At 44.6% G+C, this 15,324-nt stretch overlaps 1 protein-coding gene across 3 annotated transcripts in view; it reads left to right on the top strand.

The window, feature by feature from the left end:
- The window catches only part of PRKCA (protein kinase C alpha), a 402,290-nt gene that overhangs the window by 311,133 nt on the left and 75,833 nt on the right, over positions 1-15,324 (top strand). For all 3 annotated transcript variants that reach the window (XM_073235816.1, XM_036997046.2, XM_036997045.2), the window contains one exon: positions 199-295. In XM_073235816.1, coding sequence (XP_073091917.1) covers positions 199-295 — 97 coding nt within the window. The remainder of the gene's footprint in view (positions 1-198; positions 296-15,324) is intronic.

Genomic DNA, 15,324 nt, shown 5'->3' with positions numbered 1-15,324 from the left:
AGTCTAAAACATTAGTGCATTTAGAGGTTCAGAAAACCTGCTGGTTTGAGTCTATCATGACCGTTGAATATGAAGTCACAGGGCTACGGTCTCCGCATAGGATGCTTCAGAAACCAGACTAGAGGGGCAGAGGAGCTGAACCCAGGCTGATGCAAACACAGTGCTTCTGACTCTCCTTCTCTCCCGTGTCTCTGAAAGGTACAAGCTGCTTAACCAAGAAGAGGGGGAGTACTACAATGTGCCCATTCCAGAAGGGGATGAAGAAGGAAACATGGAGCTCCGGCAGAAATTCGAGGTGAGGATACCAGGAAAGTCATCGAATCACTTTTCCTTTAGAAAGTTTAACTTCAGAAAGGGGCCAGATTTCTGTGGTCACATTGCTGAAAGGCAAAAAAGTAATTTAAAAGTTAATCCTTTTCTTTATTTAAAACCATAAACACTGAGTAATCACCATCCTTTGCAAGCCACTGACATTCTATTATCATTTAACGAGTGGAAATTGGAACTGCCCCCGAAGTAAGTGTCCTTGATGTCTGCATGAGGAATTGGTTTGCCCAACGGTAGGAAGCCAGGCAGGACTCTGAGAGCAGTGCTCTCCTCGGAAAGGAGGGCTGCGCTCCTCCACATGGCAGGACGTCAGCACGGCCTTAACTCCGCAGGTGGTTTGGGTCTGATTAAGCTGTCATGCCAGCATCTTAACGTCTGCTCCAGATCTTCAGAAAAGGCCAGCTCTTTCTCTCCTCCTCACTGGGTGTCTGTGTTCACCTTCTGTCTCAGATTCATTGTCTTCTTTCTCCCTCCTTTTCTGGTGTCTCTCTCTCTCCTCTTTGCTTCTCTCTTTCCCTTCTGCCCTCTGTCCAAACTTTTCTGTGTAACCAGACACCTCAGCCTCTAATGACCATTGTTTTCTCTAAGCACCCCCACTATGTTCTAGGTCACAACTTTTAATTTTTTCTCTCTCTCTAATCACCTGCATTTTGGCTGTTTGAGGGATTCATACAGTAGTTGTTTCAGACTATGTAAGTAGTTAATTCTTTTTTGGATCTTCTTTAGGCTAACTAGGATTCCCCAGAATTCCCCTACCCTGAAGAAATACACATGTACACTCCTGTATGTGTGCATAGATACAGAACAGTTCCTGAAATATTGGCTCTAATGGGGCCCTGATGGTCTTGTTTTTCTCCTGCCGTTCTCTTCTCCCAAATAAAATTTTGTTCCAAAGAAACGTGTAGGTCAGACCCAAATGAATTAATTCCAGTGGTTGTAAAACATAAAAGTGTTGAGAGTGTTTGTGTTATACTAATATTTGTTTAAAATGGATGTTGATAGCAAACACTTAAGACCACAGGCTGTGAGCCTCCATGCCCTTAGGAGCGCAAAAAAATGAAATAAATAGAGATAACATAAGCAAGTTCAGTTTTGATGAGACAGTAGGGAGCAGTGGGGCCTGGGGTTAGCTGGTAACATAGACCCCATAGAACGGTGGCAGCCACTGCTATTCAGCACCAGTTGATCATTGCCGCACACAAATGAGGGTCCTGTGCTGCCAGATCTTCTGGTTCTTCAAAAGAAGACAAAAAATCCAGATCGTTATGTGACTTATTTTGGCTTTTTTTTTTATATTGGTGGCTAATTAAAACTTAGAACTCTCTGTAGGTCAAATATATCTATTGCTTTAGACAAAGGTAGGATTCAGCTACCTTGCAATCTCTGCTCTTAAAAACTGTAAGAGAAAAAAATAGGAAAGACAATAATGTACACATATACACACACATATGTACATATATAAACACACATATACATATATCTGTGTATATGAATAATGAAGTTCTTTCTAAAGAGGCCTTATATTTAGACAGGCATTCAGGCGCAAGGATGCAAGTTGGGGTTTTAGGTAATCTCGGATATCTATGCCAGTCATCGCTATTTTTATATTTATTTTTTCCTCCACTTGCTTCCCCACAGCTGGTGGATAGGCGCCCCATCCCCAGTGTCCTGCCGGCTCCGTGAGGGATGAGTCCTCCGAGAGGGAGGTGGGATACTGAGTGCCAGCACTCCTCAGATGCCCCAGGCAGAGGAGAGACCCGAAGAGCTGAAAGGGACCTGACTGCATTCCATGCCGTAGTGTAGGGCCTCAGCCATCGGTGGCCGAAAACGGCCGGCACAGAGCACATCTGAGGGAGGGGCAGTGTTGGGGCATCATGCTGGTGCCACTCTTGGAACTGAGACTTAGCTTTGCTGATGGAGAATTATTGACCCACTTTTGTATAGTTCATTTCCACGGCTTCCTGGTGAGTAACCTTCCTGTTTTTCTGGGCAGTGAGTCCAGCTTTTTATAAAGGTCAGAGTTTCAAACTCAAAAAAAAAGAAAAACAGGTCAGAAGGCTTGGGGCCAGAAGTGCCCCATCTCTCTCCAGAGGCTGGTTAGAGGCCTTGCGTGTGTTGTGCTAATACTGTTCCCCCCCTTGGCGGGGCCACGCACTTCGCAGTGGAGCGCTGGCCCCAGGGCAGGTGACACTGGGGAGAGGTGACCTCAGCACAGTTTCGTGGTGGGGCTGAGCCTCTGCTGACCAGCTTACTGAGCTCTGTGTTCAGAGCACCTGCATGAACGACACCACAACTTTTTTTTAAACCTGTCAGCTCTCTGAGCTTTCCTAAATTTTACTGGAGTATTTTAGCTCCTTAGAGCATTTGTAAAGCACAACTGCAAAAGACTGGGCAGAAAGCCGCTAGATGATGGTGTCAAAAAGATGCTCAAAATTTTATGACAGTGTCATCCTACATTTTAAATGGAATATTCAGACCTGATTTAGGCAGGGGTTCAATCATATAACGGTGTTTTGGTGAGGTCTGTAAATATGAAAGTCGCGGTACTTCCCCAGGCTGTCAGGAAGCCATGTGCCGGAGCAGAAAGGCCGTGTCCACATCTGAGCAGCATTGGGTGGCAACCGCCTTTCCCAAACGGGGTACCAGTTGGCATCAGGGTGCAATTTGGGGAACCTCCTTTAACCGCCACCCCATTTCCTCCCTCTCAGTCCGCAGCTCTAGTACCCCTGCTTCCCAGTCTCTGCAGACTCTCCCAGCGCCCTTCTCTCCATGTGATTGCCATCCTGGCCTGCTTTCTATCATTTTCCATCCTTTTCCCCCACCCACTCTCCATAGATACTTTCCCACCCTCTGGTAACAGTCTGATTCAGCCAAGTGCCTTTTTTTTTAAATTTAAAATTTGGTGGTGAATCATGATTGGATGAAACATAACATGATCATTAGTCCTTTTAGGAACAAGCATGACTCAGTGGGATCGTACATCTAGTTAACAGGGTAAGTCTTTCCACGTCCAGCTGTTTTTCTAGAAAGAGTTAACTAAATGCGGTGTTCAAATCCTTCCCCAGAAATCAAAAGCCATTCAATCTCGTGAACGAAAAATCAAAACAAATGAGCATTTACAACTCTCCCACTACGTAGTCAAACTTTTGATAATAACATGGAAAAAAATCTCAAATCTATTCTTGCGTCTAGAATCTTGACAAACAGAATGATCAATGAGTGAAGCTCTTAGGAGCCACAGGAAATCTGGGCTGGCTGTGAATTACCTTAGCCTGCAATGCTTTGTCCCACCAGAGCAGGTCATCAGCCTAAAAGACCAGAATCTTGTCCTCCATATTCATGGATACAGTGCACCTGTGGGCCTTTAACCTGTACCACGTTTGTCTTCAAGTCAAGTACACGTGGTCCCCGCTTCACAAACATGAAGTATGTATTTGCTCACACGTTCAATAATAATGTTCCGGCAGTAAATAAAGTAAACAGTCCCTCCTGTCCGTAGAGCTTATGTTCTGTACCTATGGGCTCTGCATGAAATCTTTTTGGGATTCAGGCAGGAAGCTTATTGAGAAATAAACATACAACCCCTTGTGCTGGTCAGCAGTTGCCCTGGACCTCCCCTCGCTGCTGAGGACATCCAAGATTTCTGTTCCTTCCTGCCCTGTCTGGGCCCCCACTGCCCGGAGCACGGCTGTTGGCCAGAGTCAGAGAACAGAGAAAGGGGTTTGCCTTCCCTTAGAGGTGGGCCAGGGGATGGCTTAGCCCTTGCTCAGCAAACTTTCTATAAAGGGTCACTTAATAAGTATTTTAGATTTTGCAGGCCAATAGGGTCTGTGTCACAATGGCTCGACTCTGTCTTTATAGCACAAAAGCAGCCACCGACAAGATGTAAAGAAATGCACATGGTTCTGTTCTAATAAACCATTATTTACAAAACCAGGTGGCAGACCATGGTTGGCCTGTGGGCCATAGTTTACCAGCCCCTGGTTTAGCCCCTGGATTCTAGAATCAGATACAACCCATGACCTCCCTGTGCATGTCTTTCACTGTTAAGTGGGAATAATAGCAGTATTTCCTTAATAGTTTTGTTTTAAAGATTAAATTAAGCAGTCAATAGAAAAATCCTAAAAGCCTGCTGGTTATACAAATGTTAGTGCTATCATCACCCCTCATATGTCTCATTGCAGAAAGTGGGTTATAGAGGGCCCTGTTTTTTAACCTCTGGAGCTCCCCTGAAAAAGAATGAATTTGCATGCTGAAATCATGCTCCATATAGTGGGCATGTTCTATGCCCTGTTGTCCACCCATATTAGGAAATAGAGGCATTTGTGAAAACTCTATCACCATTTCCAACATTGTTTATATGGGAAAACATATCTTCATTTACATTGAGATGGATTTCTGGAACATAATGTGTTTGTAAATTGGGCCATGTAACTGGCCAGTGTAACTGGCCATGGATCAGGTGATCTGGACGAAACAGGATTTCAGTGGCTGTCGGGAGTCAACAGAGGCTCACACTGAGGGGTCTGCCTGCACTCACATCTCTCAGTGCCGTGGTTTGGCTTAGGGCCCTCGCTGAAGAATCAAAAGTGATTGGAAGGTGTTTAATATAAACCACACCACACATGTACACAAGCAATATGAACATAAGGATAGTAGCACCTCATGATTTCTTAATGACAGAAAGGACACATTGACTTAACTGATCCCTTTCACAGGGAAGCCCAGTATTTCTGTTGGTGTCATGTTGCTATTTTGATCTTTTATACAATCTGGAATCGGAATCATTCACATCTTGAGCTATGCCTAGGGACTTAGGCATGGCATTCAGCTTTCCAATTGGAAGAAAAGTGTCTTCTGACCACCTTTTCCTCATTTAAAACATCTCCAGAACCGATTATCATTTGTCTTGTCCATTTCCATGGCTGTTGGCGAGCATGGGCATTTTTGTGTTGTGTTTATCAGTCAGCAGATTTTTCCCCTGAGCCGTTTGGGCCACTTCTACCTCCAGAGTTGGGGTTGTCCTAGAATCAAGGAAACAGGAGGAGGTTTCCGGTCCAGAACAGTGAGACGGCCCAGGACCAGCTGCTTCCCTTCCCGGGTCGCATCCCCGCCCCAGCCACCCCCCTTCTCCTCAGTGCAGGGTCTTTCCTGTGCTTCGGGCAATTAATTCTAACCAGACCTCCTTCCCCAACCCTGCTGCCCATGGAGAAATGGAGCCAGAAGGGCTGATGGCCTTGGACCCGGCTCCCTGGGGCCAACAGCGTGGGGGGCCATGGAGGCTCACGTCTTCCCTCTCTACATTCTGTATTTCAATATCTAACAAATTAAAACCTAAATTCTCTTGTTTTGCTCCAGCATCATAATCACCACTTCTGATTTGTATTTTGATGACTTTTAGCCACAAATGGTCTTTCAGTGAACCCATCTCTACTTACGGACTTGCTTCTGTCTTCCACATGTTGTTGGCAGTTCTTGGAGGTTCTGGTATTAGAATGTCAAGCAGCTTTCCTTAAATGAGGTTACAGAATTCTTTCCTGCCTGATTGTAGAGGCTCTTCATTGTTCTCATCATTTGTTTTAGATAATTTAAAAACTAGAACAAAGCAAGAAGCTAAAAGCACCTGAGCCTTTTTTTCTATTCTTGCCACCCACTGTTCCTCCACTCCAGGGTAAGTTAAAATCTAATCTATTTTTTGTAAAAGTTGAAAAGCAAAAACAGACACATTCATAGCAGAATTAAGACAGCTAGGAGGGGCAGCATGCTTTGAGCTTTGTCTACAGTGGAATATTTCTTTTGTCAGAAAATAATGGGAAGTCATGTCCCATTAGAAAGCTAGTAGTTGATGTGTCATAAAAACTCTTTGGAATGGCAGGATTCAAGAAAACAAGATGAACGTATTTAAATTTCAGTGTGCCTTGAAACCTGTGTGAGCTCTCTCTAGGGAATACATGTAAAGTTCTATGAAGAGAGAGATTATGATCAAGTGTGAAATACAGCAAGCGCTCTTGTGGAGAGGTCGTGACTACCCCCTCCCACCCTGTCCCATCCCCGGGGCAGGAGGTGGGATGCTGTTGGGTTCAAATCCTGGCTCGTCTCCATCCCAGTTGTGAATTTGGGCAAGTTACTCAATGTTTCAGCATGGTATTCTAGACAGAAAAAGTCGTTTGGAATAGTTACCATAGTTCCACATCCTGGCTCTACCACTGACTAGCAGCAACTGTGGATAAGTTTCTTAAATGCTCTGATGTTTAGTCAGCTTGTTTATGAAATGGGGATGTTAATAGGATCTACTGCATGGGATTGCTGTGAGGATTCAATTGGTTCAGTTTTTTAAGTTGCTTAACCTAGTGTATAGTAAGTGCTCCATATTAGCTATGACTATCTTTTTCACTTTTATCATTGTTGATCATATAAAATAGACTTTCTCAGATTTGGGGCCCACATTTATGAAAACTTATAACCTGAGACTGTATTTATATAAGAAAAAGGGAGCTACTGGGAAGCATCAGCTCTTCAGAACCCTGTTTTGGGAAATTATGTCTAGGAATCAGTCCTGAGAGCGGCCCCACAGATGGATTGCTCCAACATTCACAGCTCCTAGAGCCTGACACTTACCTCTAATTCTCCCGTCTTGACGATACTTTCAGCAAGCAGGCTTCTCAATCCCTATGTGCTTGGGGCTCGGTTTCCCATGGCACATGGCACACAGGAGGCATTTCAAGGTTGTTCAAACTTCAATGCTTACCTGACGTGGCGTGGCCCCTCCGTGGGATCTGCCCTCTGACAGATGATGCCACCCTTGGCTAGACCGTGCCTCAGACAACTCTGCTCTGTCCCAGACCCTCAAGTTGACCTTCATGATAATTCTCATTCCCTCCCCCCATCACAGACCATCATTTCCTCCAACTGACTTACCATACCCCCCCGGCCTTTGTCTTCAGATGGTCAAGGAAGGCCCGAAGCTCTTCTGCCCACTGGATTGGTTGGCCCACAGGAAACAAGCCTATCATCTCTCATGGTTTGAGTACATAGTCTAAATATTTATATAATCCTAAATTCCAAAGAGCAAATAGCTGTGTTCTCCCTGACCTTGAAAATTTTCTGGAGCTGCACTGTCCAATTCAGTAGCCACTGGTCACGGGTGTCTACTAAACACACAAAATGTGGTCAGTCTGAATATAGACATGTTATAAGCATGAAATACACACTGGGTTTCAAAGACTCAGTACAAAGAATTTTAAATATCTCATAATTTTTCTATTATATGTTGAAGTATTTTGGATATATTGAGTTAAATATATATTTAACAAATCTATTTTATGTGGTATTCTTTTATGTATTAGTATTAACATTTTTGAAGTTAATTTCACCTGTTTTTAATGAGGTTACTAGAAAAGTTAAAATTTTGTATGTAGCTCTCATTGTATTTCTGTTGGACAGGGTTACTCTAGAACATTCCTCCCAATGAAGAAAAATAGCTTGCTGTAGGGTAGGGACTGAAATGCAAAACCCATGACTTGCTAATATATTTTTCCTGGACTTATAAATCGTGTGTTTCCAAGAAAGCTGGATTTCAGAAAGTGGATTCTCCCAAGATTCTGGGCATGTCACTGCCTCAGGTAAGGATATTTTTTTGCCTGGCTAAATAACTATATTAGAGATGAGTATGTAACAAAGCTGGGATAATATTTGAGTTACCTAATAATTTAGTAATACACATTTTTATTAATAGTCCCAGAAGTCACGATGAAATCAGTACATTGAGATTTTCTGACTAGTTGGAAGGCTCTGAGCAGAAGGCCAGAGGTCTGTGGGAGTGAAGGTCTGGAGAAGTCATCTGGCCCTGCCTTCTAGACAAAGTTGTTCTACCTCTCAGACTATACTAAGTGCGTCACCTAATGGCAGTGAACCCATCATATACATGAATCTTTACAAATTTTGGAACTAGATGACACCAATTTCATGATGTCATGAAATATTCATGGCTGAAATATTTTATTTGAAAGACTTGAATGGATTCTACAAAATATTCATTGGTCAGAATCTAAAGCTGGATTAGTAATGGCTTCTGTCAAAATAATAATATATCATGTCCACATATTTCACAGTTTTTATATTTGTGATCATTCAGAACCATATCAGGATCTAACCTAAAACAAGTCAAAATAAAATCGACTACTATGGTCTGTTAGAATAGCTGCTTTGTGGGGTTGGTGATAGGGTTCCAGAAACTTCTAAAAGTATCACCCTGGAGACTCTACAACTTGCCTTAGGATGAGATATATCTTTTTTTTTTTATTCCAGGCAAACATTTTGAGATTATCCCTATTACTGATTAACAAATTAATGTGATGCACTTACTATTACAGTTACAATACTCAAATCAACATAAACAAGTCTCTGTTGCTAGGTTGTATGTGGAAAGAGCAGGCAAGCATTTTTCTCTTTACTGTTGTTGAAATTGGGTTTCCCAAAAGCCTCTATTGTCTTTGAAGACTTTATCTAATTCAGAATGTTCTTCTCCGGATGGGGAAGAAAAAGAAATAGTTCACTGGAGATCCTCAGATAAATTGTAGCTATTTGTTGATGTAATCAGACCGGCTACTGTTACTATGGAAACCTGAGTACTTTCCAACGACCTTTTAGACACAAAACAGAAAATCAATGTGCCCCAATATGGATTCTTTCTTTTGGTCCCCAAATAGCTTACTTCATTACTTTCTGAATTGTGTGATATTAAGGGGGGGGGGATCTATAAAATGAGCATGAGTTGAAAGAGATGTTTTAACCTTTGTACTTCAGCTCTGTCTTAGATGCCAAGTCTTAAACTGAAACAGGACAAGGTGTAGTGTTAGAAATTATTTCACAATTCATTAGATCATTGTCAATGGAGGTTAACGTTGCCACTCAACTAATCAACTCGAAGCTTCTGAAAGCAACTTCTCAGACTTTTTTCTTAGGGCGCAAGAGTGGGTAAGTGCATTTATATCATAGTGCTGGCAACATGTTTTCAGTTTATCTTATGGAAATACTTTGGCTGGGAAACCAAAAAAAGAATTTGTACATGTGGGCTGTCTGTTCCATTCTCATGGATTCCTGAAATGACACAAAAAGCCTTGTGTTTGTAGCTCTGCGGGTGGCTTTGTGGGTGGATGTTGCTGGTTGAATAAAGAGGCCAAGCCGAGTGTTTAAGCACCAGAAGCAGCTGTCCTCAGGTACCCAGGCCCTGGTACCCGCAGGTAATTCCCTCGGTCTTCAGGGAGGATAGAGCCAGTGTCCATTGGTAACTAAGCAGTGGCACAGGTCTTTACGGTTCTATCTCAAACACCTAAGGAGCTAAGGCCCCCTAAAAGCAATGCCCAGAATAAGGGTGACACACAGAAAGCTGCTTGCTCTTTTTCCCAAGGAACATGTCCTACCAGGATCGGCGGTCCCTAGAGAGGTCAGTCCCAAGGATTCTGAATTCCCTGGGTAGCCTAAATATCAAAGTGGTGACCACCCTGGTCGCTCCATGTCCTTGCAACTCCAAGTATGGTACGGGGGCCACCAGGATCTACATCATCTGGAAGCTTATTAAAAATGCAGAATCTCACACCCCAAAAGAGGCCCAGGAACTGGTGGCTGGGGTACTCATGGGTATTTGATGAATTTTAGGTTTATGATAGGTTTTGTGTTTGTTTGTTTTCCTGGATGAGGTCTCTGCCCTTTCAGACCGTTGCCTTGATGTGCAAGGGACTGTGGCTTTTCCCAGCTCATTAAGCCAGCCCTGGGGCTGGGGGAGGGGGCGCCAACTGTCATTGTTGAGGAAACTCAATGAATTCGGTGGCTGTTGTGTCTTCAGCCCTGAACTGAGAACCAGTTAGTCGGCACCCCGGCAGTGGCTGCTGCCTGACATGTACCGCCTGCACTCTGCCCAGTGTTGGCTTCCTCATCTCCCATCCCAACATCAGGTGCAAGGTCTCAGGTGGCCCCTCAGAGCTCTCCTGCACGGGTAGAGGGAGAGGTGTTTGGGGCATCTGGCTGATGCACTTCATAAGCCTTTCTTTGATCTTCCTTTTTCAAATGGAGAGATGGGTGGTGTGTCATGTCTGAACTCACGGCCATTGTCTCTGCTAGAGGATTTTTTTCGGCCTACAGAAGCAGGTGACCTATTGCTGGTGGAAGCTGGACATGGGACCCTTCTGAAGCCATGCCACGTACTTCTCAGGGCATCCTAGCCAATCCAGAGTCCTCTATACCTAGAGGTATTCAAAGATTGGGCAACTCTATAAGAAAGTGCAAGAGAAATGCCAGATTAAATTTCCTCTAAGGGTCTTTCCAACACCAAGATTTCAATAAGGATGTTTTTTGCTATTGTTAGTTCTCTTTAATCTTGATGTGGATTAAGATCTCTAGCTGAAAATAGAGCTTTTGGAATTGGAATAAAATGGCCTATTTGGAGAGCAATTATAAATAGATTTGTGATTACAGATTTAAAGGACCAGAATTATAAAATGTAATAGAAGATAATCTGTCCATACCTATTCAAAGAGATGTGAAATTCATGAATTGACCAGTTATCTATCTTAGTAGACAAAGCCTTCCAAGTACAAAGTATATTGTGTCTGTCTCTGATCTCCTCTCAGTTCAGGCTCAGGGTGTTGTGACCCTTTCAGGCTGTGGAATTGGGCTTCAAAAACCAGCCTCTCTCCAATTTTCTCCCAGAAACGGATTCACATTCTGTCTAGACTTGTAGGATTCATCTCATGACTCCTTGTATAGAATCCTCTGTTCAGATAGTTTCGACTTATTTTTCTCACATTAGTACTGAGACAGTAAAGTCCAGTCATGATGGTTTTTTAAGACAGAAGCTGAAAAGTGAAATGTATGCTGAAGAGCAAATACCTGGTTACCTGGCATTCAGTCAGCCAGAACTTGGTTAACCAGCTGCCCAAGCAATTAATGTTTCACCAGTGATGGTGGGTTCTTCAGGAGACTGAAGAGCCTTCTGAATTCTCAAGAAAAAAAAATTTTGTTACAAACAGTTTTAATAGTAAGTGGGTTTGGTTTTATTCTAATTTATTGATTAATGATGACCTGTGTGTAAAATTACCAAGTAACTAGCTGTGTACCACCTCAAACACTTGATAGCCAGATACCCCCTTACTCCATCATACGGATTGGCCGAAAGCAAAAGAAACATACTTGAATGTGGTGGAGCTGTTCAATGTGATGTCATGTCTGGCCACATAAATGCCACGAGAAAGCAGACAGAGAGGTCATGGTTTCATGTGGTCTGACATTAGCCCTTTTACCACTCATGCAACAAGAAAGAGTTCATTCCCACCCTTTCAGGGGCCACATCACACCTGCAGCTGGCAAGCCCCTGCAGCGGTGCCCACCTGAAGGCCTGCCTGCCTTCTCTCCCTGCCTTCACGCTGTGTCCTAGGCTCTCTGTCCCCCGTGCTTTCTGGCTGCACTGTACAAGGGACCTCTGGTGTGTTGTGCTCCATCTGTATCTTTCTCATGGTGTGATGGTTTTCCTGTGCAATCCAGCATGTCCCCCACTAACCCGGCAGTGTTTCTCCCCCCATCTCTTACAGGGATTTCATGTCCACTCCTTAAAGTTAGTCCTTCCTCCACTCTGTCCTCTTCCATCTTTCCTTACACAAAAATGCCTGCCCTGGTGTTCGTGGCTCCCAGGCCTGACCCTCCAGCTATGCTCTCCACTCTTAAGGATGCACTGTGTGTTCTCTGCCTACTGTGTCCTAGTCTGTGTGTTCCTGTCCCCGTGGCCTCCAGCCCTCCAGGGAGGAGAAATGCTTCGGTATCAGTCACCCAGACAGTACACCAGACTTACCCACTCTTCAGATGTGGTTCAGGGAAATAGGAAATCCCCTATCGGTGACTAAAAGATGGGTTCAAGTCTGTTTTGAAAGCATCAAAGGAACAGAAAGAGTGCATCTTTAAATTAACAACACATGTTCCTTTCTGTTAATATATATCTAATCATGTTTTGACTTATTTGCAATTTTATATAGACATCTACATTAGCATACAATCAATATGGTGTACTTACACTGTGTGTGCTTTTGTATGGAAGATGTAGTGTAATACATCATGCTCTGAAATCATCAAATTTTTCTGATGTTCTTAATGCCTGGCTTAATACTGCTCACTACATTTCATCTCTTTCATTTTTAATTTTTTTCAAACTCACTTGTCATAATGTAATCAACCATTCTGCCCCCAAACTATCAAATGAAATTTTGCAACTTGCATGTAAATTATTTCAAAAACCTACTCCATAGTCATTTCTGATAATACCACTCTTTTTTGGGGGAGTTGGCTAGTGTCATGTACCAGCTGTGCTCCCAATGTATTCCCTTTGTTAATTATTACAATCAGCTCTAGATAGTTACAGCAAATACATATTGGAACCAACTGGAAAATTTATAACCTCAAATACTTGGGTAAAGAATTTGTAAGGGAAAATGCCACCCCCTACCCTAAGCTAGAGTCAATATATAACACTCTAAAGAACACTGTACTAAAGAAAACACCAAATAAACAGTGTTCTTGAAGTTTCTCATCTCTAGAACTTGCACCTGACACTACAGATATGTCCTCCAAAGGGTCTCAAGATTAGTGATCCAGGGTTGTTGGAAATGGGAAAGAAAAAAAATATTCTTTGAGACTTGACAAGTCTCACAGAGTGTGGAACCATCATATGCGGAAACTTCTGCCTTTCAGCCTTCCTCTTGTTGCTGCGCTTCTCTTGTTCGTTCTTTGAAACCCTGTCCCTCCATGCAGCGTGTTCACTGTGGAGAGACATCTTCAGAAGTCGGCCACGCTTGAATACACTGTGCCGCCGAACAATCTCTTCCCTCTGAGTAAAAACGTCCCGCGTCCTCGGAGTAGGGAGACGTCTCTTGATCGTTGCAGGACGCGGAGACAGCTCCTGCTGAGAAGCAGCTACGTCACCCATCATCTTACAGCTCTGCTCGTTCAGAGGAGTCCCGACGACATGAGTTCACACTTGGGTCCTCAGATCCTAGTTACGACCCAAACGTCTTGAGCCTGTGCGGCGTGACATGCCCGGGCGGTGTGGCGTTTTGTCTTTGTTGTAGGGTTGGATGCCTGGGTGTTCCAGGGAGAAGTAGTATACATATTAAGGAGCCATATTCACAACGTTTAGGAAAACCTTGGTGCTGGTGCAAATCTCAGATGTGGCTGGAAAGGAAAATAAGGAAGTAAACAAGGAAAGGATGAGGGCGAAGCATTTCCGTTCCTGGGCCCCCCACCCCCTCGGCAGGTAAGCCTTGACCCCTCCCACCTACAGTGAGGGGCCGTCACCCCCTTGAGGACTGCCCTCTCCCTGCGCCTGCGGCAACACGGCCCTCGTCCTGCCGCTCCACGGAGGCAGCACAGCGCTTAGGCGCCACACATCTGAGCCTGGGTCCCAGCTCCGCCACCTCCACCTGTCCGTCCGAATGGCTTTGGGCCGCTCAGCTCATCTCCCTTGTCAGTTTGTCCTTCTTTACAATGGAGATGATTAAAGTACCAGCTTCAGTGTTGGAAGGCTTAAATGAGCAAGTACAGCTACCGGCCACTTTGTGAACGTGTGTGTTACTCCACTTTGCTTTTATAAAAGACCTACGTTAGTACCTGTTTTCACTAAGCTAAATAAACCCAAAGGGGATTTCCATTTTTACAAAGAAGGGTGAAAGCAAAAAGAATAGTTAGCCTGGGTTTGGCTGGGAGTCCTTTCCGAGGCAGCGCGGAGCCTGAGCAGGAGAGGGGCCCCGGAAACCCCCCTTGGCATTCAGCTGCCAGAGCTGGGGGCTGTGTCTGTGAGCCTCTGGGCCTTGCGCCTGGTCTCCATTTATTCTGTGCCTCCGTTAGCAAGATGTGTCCTAAGCAATCAGAAGAGCCTAAGAGAGGTTATTGTCTAGGAAAGCTCAAAAAAATTTCTGTGTAAATTAATGAGAATTGCTTCTTCACTTTATGCCATTTTGGCTTATGAAGGGTTTCATAGGAAAGCTCTACTTTCAGATATTGGGGGGACCTGTGTAAACAATGCCCAGAACAGTGCTGGGCTGGTAGATATTGCTTGTGGTGCTGTTCTCAGCATCCTCCCTCCTTCCCACCCCCAGGTATTACGGAGTAGGGGTCTCACCTAACAGGAGGGCCTCTGCACCCCACGCTTACTGCAAATCCACCACTAAAGTCAAAGTGAACCGTTTGTCATGCTTTCTAAACCAGTCATGGCTTCCGGGAGGGGAGACCCCGCTTGTGCATTAGACGAAGGGCCCAACATAGAGGAATAGTGCCGCCCCCCCAACCCCGCCTGCAGCAGGGAAGTGAGGCCACCCTGAGTTCACTACACAACAGAGTCGAGAGGTGTCCACAAAGCCCCTTTTCTAACATGCTTTGTGTGGGTGCGTGTTTTTGATGTTTCCCATGCCTTTTGCTGCGGGTCTTAGAACAAGAAACACAGTAGCTCTACCTGAGAACAGAACTGTCCCTACATGCGGGAAATTCACCCTGACCCCCACCATGAAAATGCAGCGCCATCGTGGGCTTGCACCTCTTCCCAGAGTGGCATTGCTCACCTGTTCATGAACTAATCTTCCAGTTGTGGCTTTTTCTGAAATTATGCTTGTCAGTCATCATTCCCTGGCTGACCCCCAGGGACCTTTCCTGTTGGCAGGCTGGAAAAGAACACGCAGGAAGGACCCTCGCCAGTGGCCACGGGTGGGCAGCCAGATGTGCACAGGACTGTCTGCTGGGGGTAGGGCATGGCCTCCCCCTTGCTATGGGGCTTCCTTTTGCAGCCCACATTTTCCTAGGCCCTGGCAGTCTGTGGGTACCTTTAGGGTCACAGTAATTGATTAAGTTTTACTGGCTCTTCCTGGCCTGTTGACACAAGACCTCCATCCACTTCAGAGGCAGGGAACATCCTACCCCCTGACCCGACCCCAAATCTCAGCCTCACACACCCTCTGCCAGAGC

This window comes from Manis javanica, chromosome 4, assembly GCF_040802235.1.
Source record: "Manis javanica isolate MJ-LG chromosome 4, MJ_LKY, whole genome shotgun sequence".
Taxonomy (NCBI): Eukaryota; Metazoa; Chordata; class Mammalia; order Pholidota; family Manidae; genus Manis; species Manis javanica.
The sequence above is the reverse complement of the archived record's forward strand: the minus strand, read 5'-3'. Positions and strand labels throughout refer to the sequence as shown.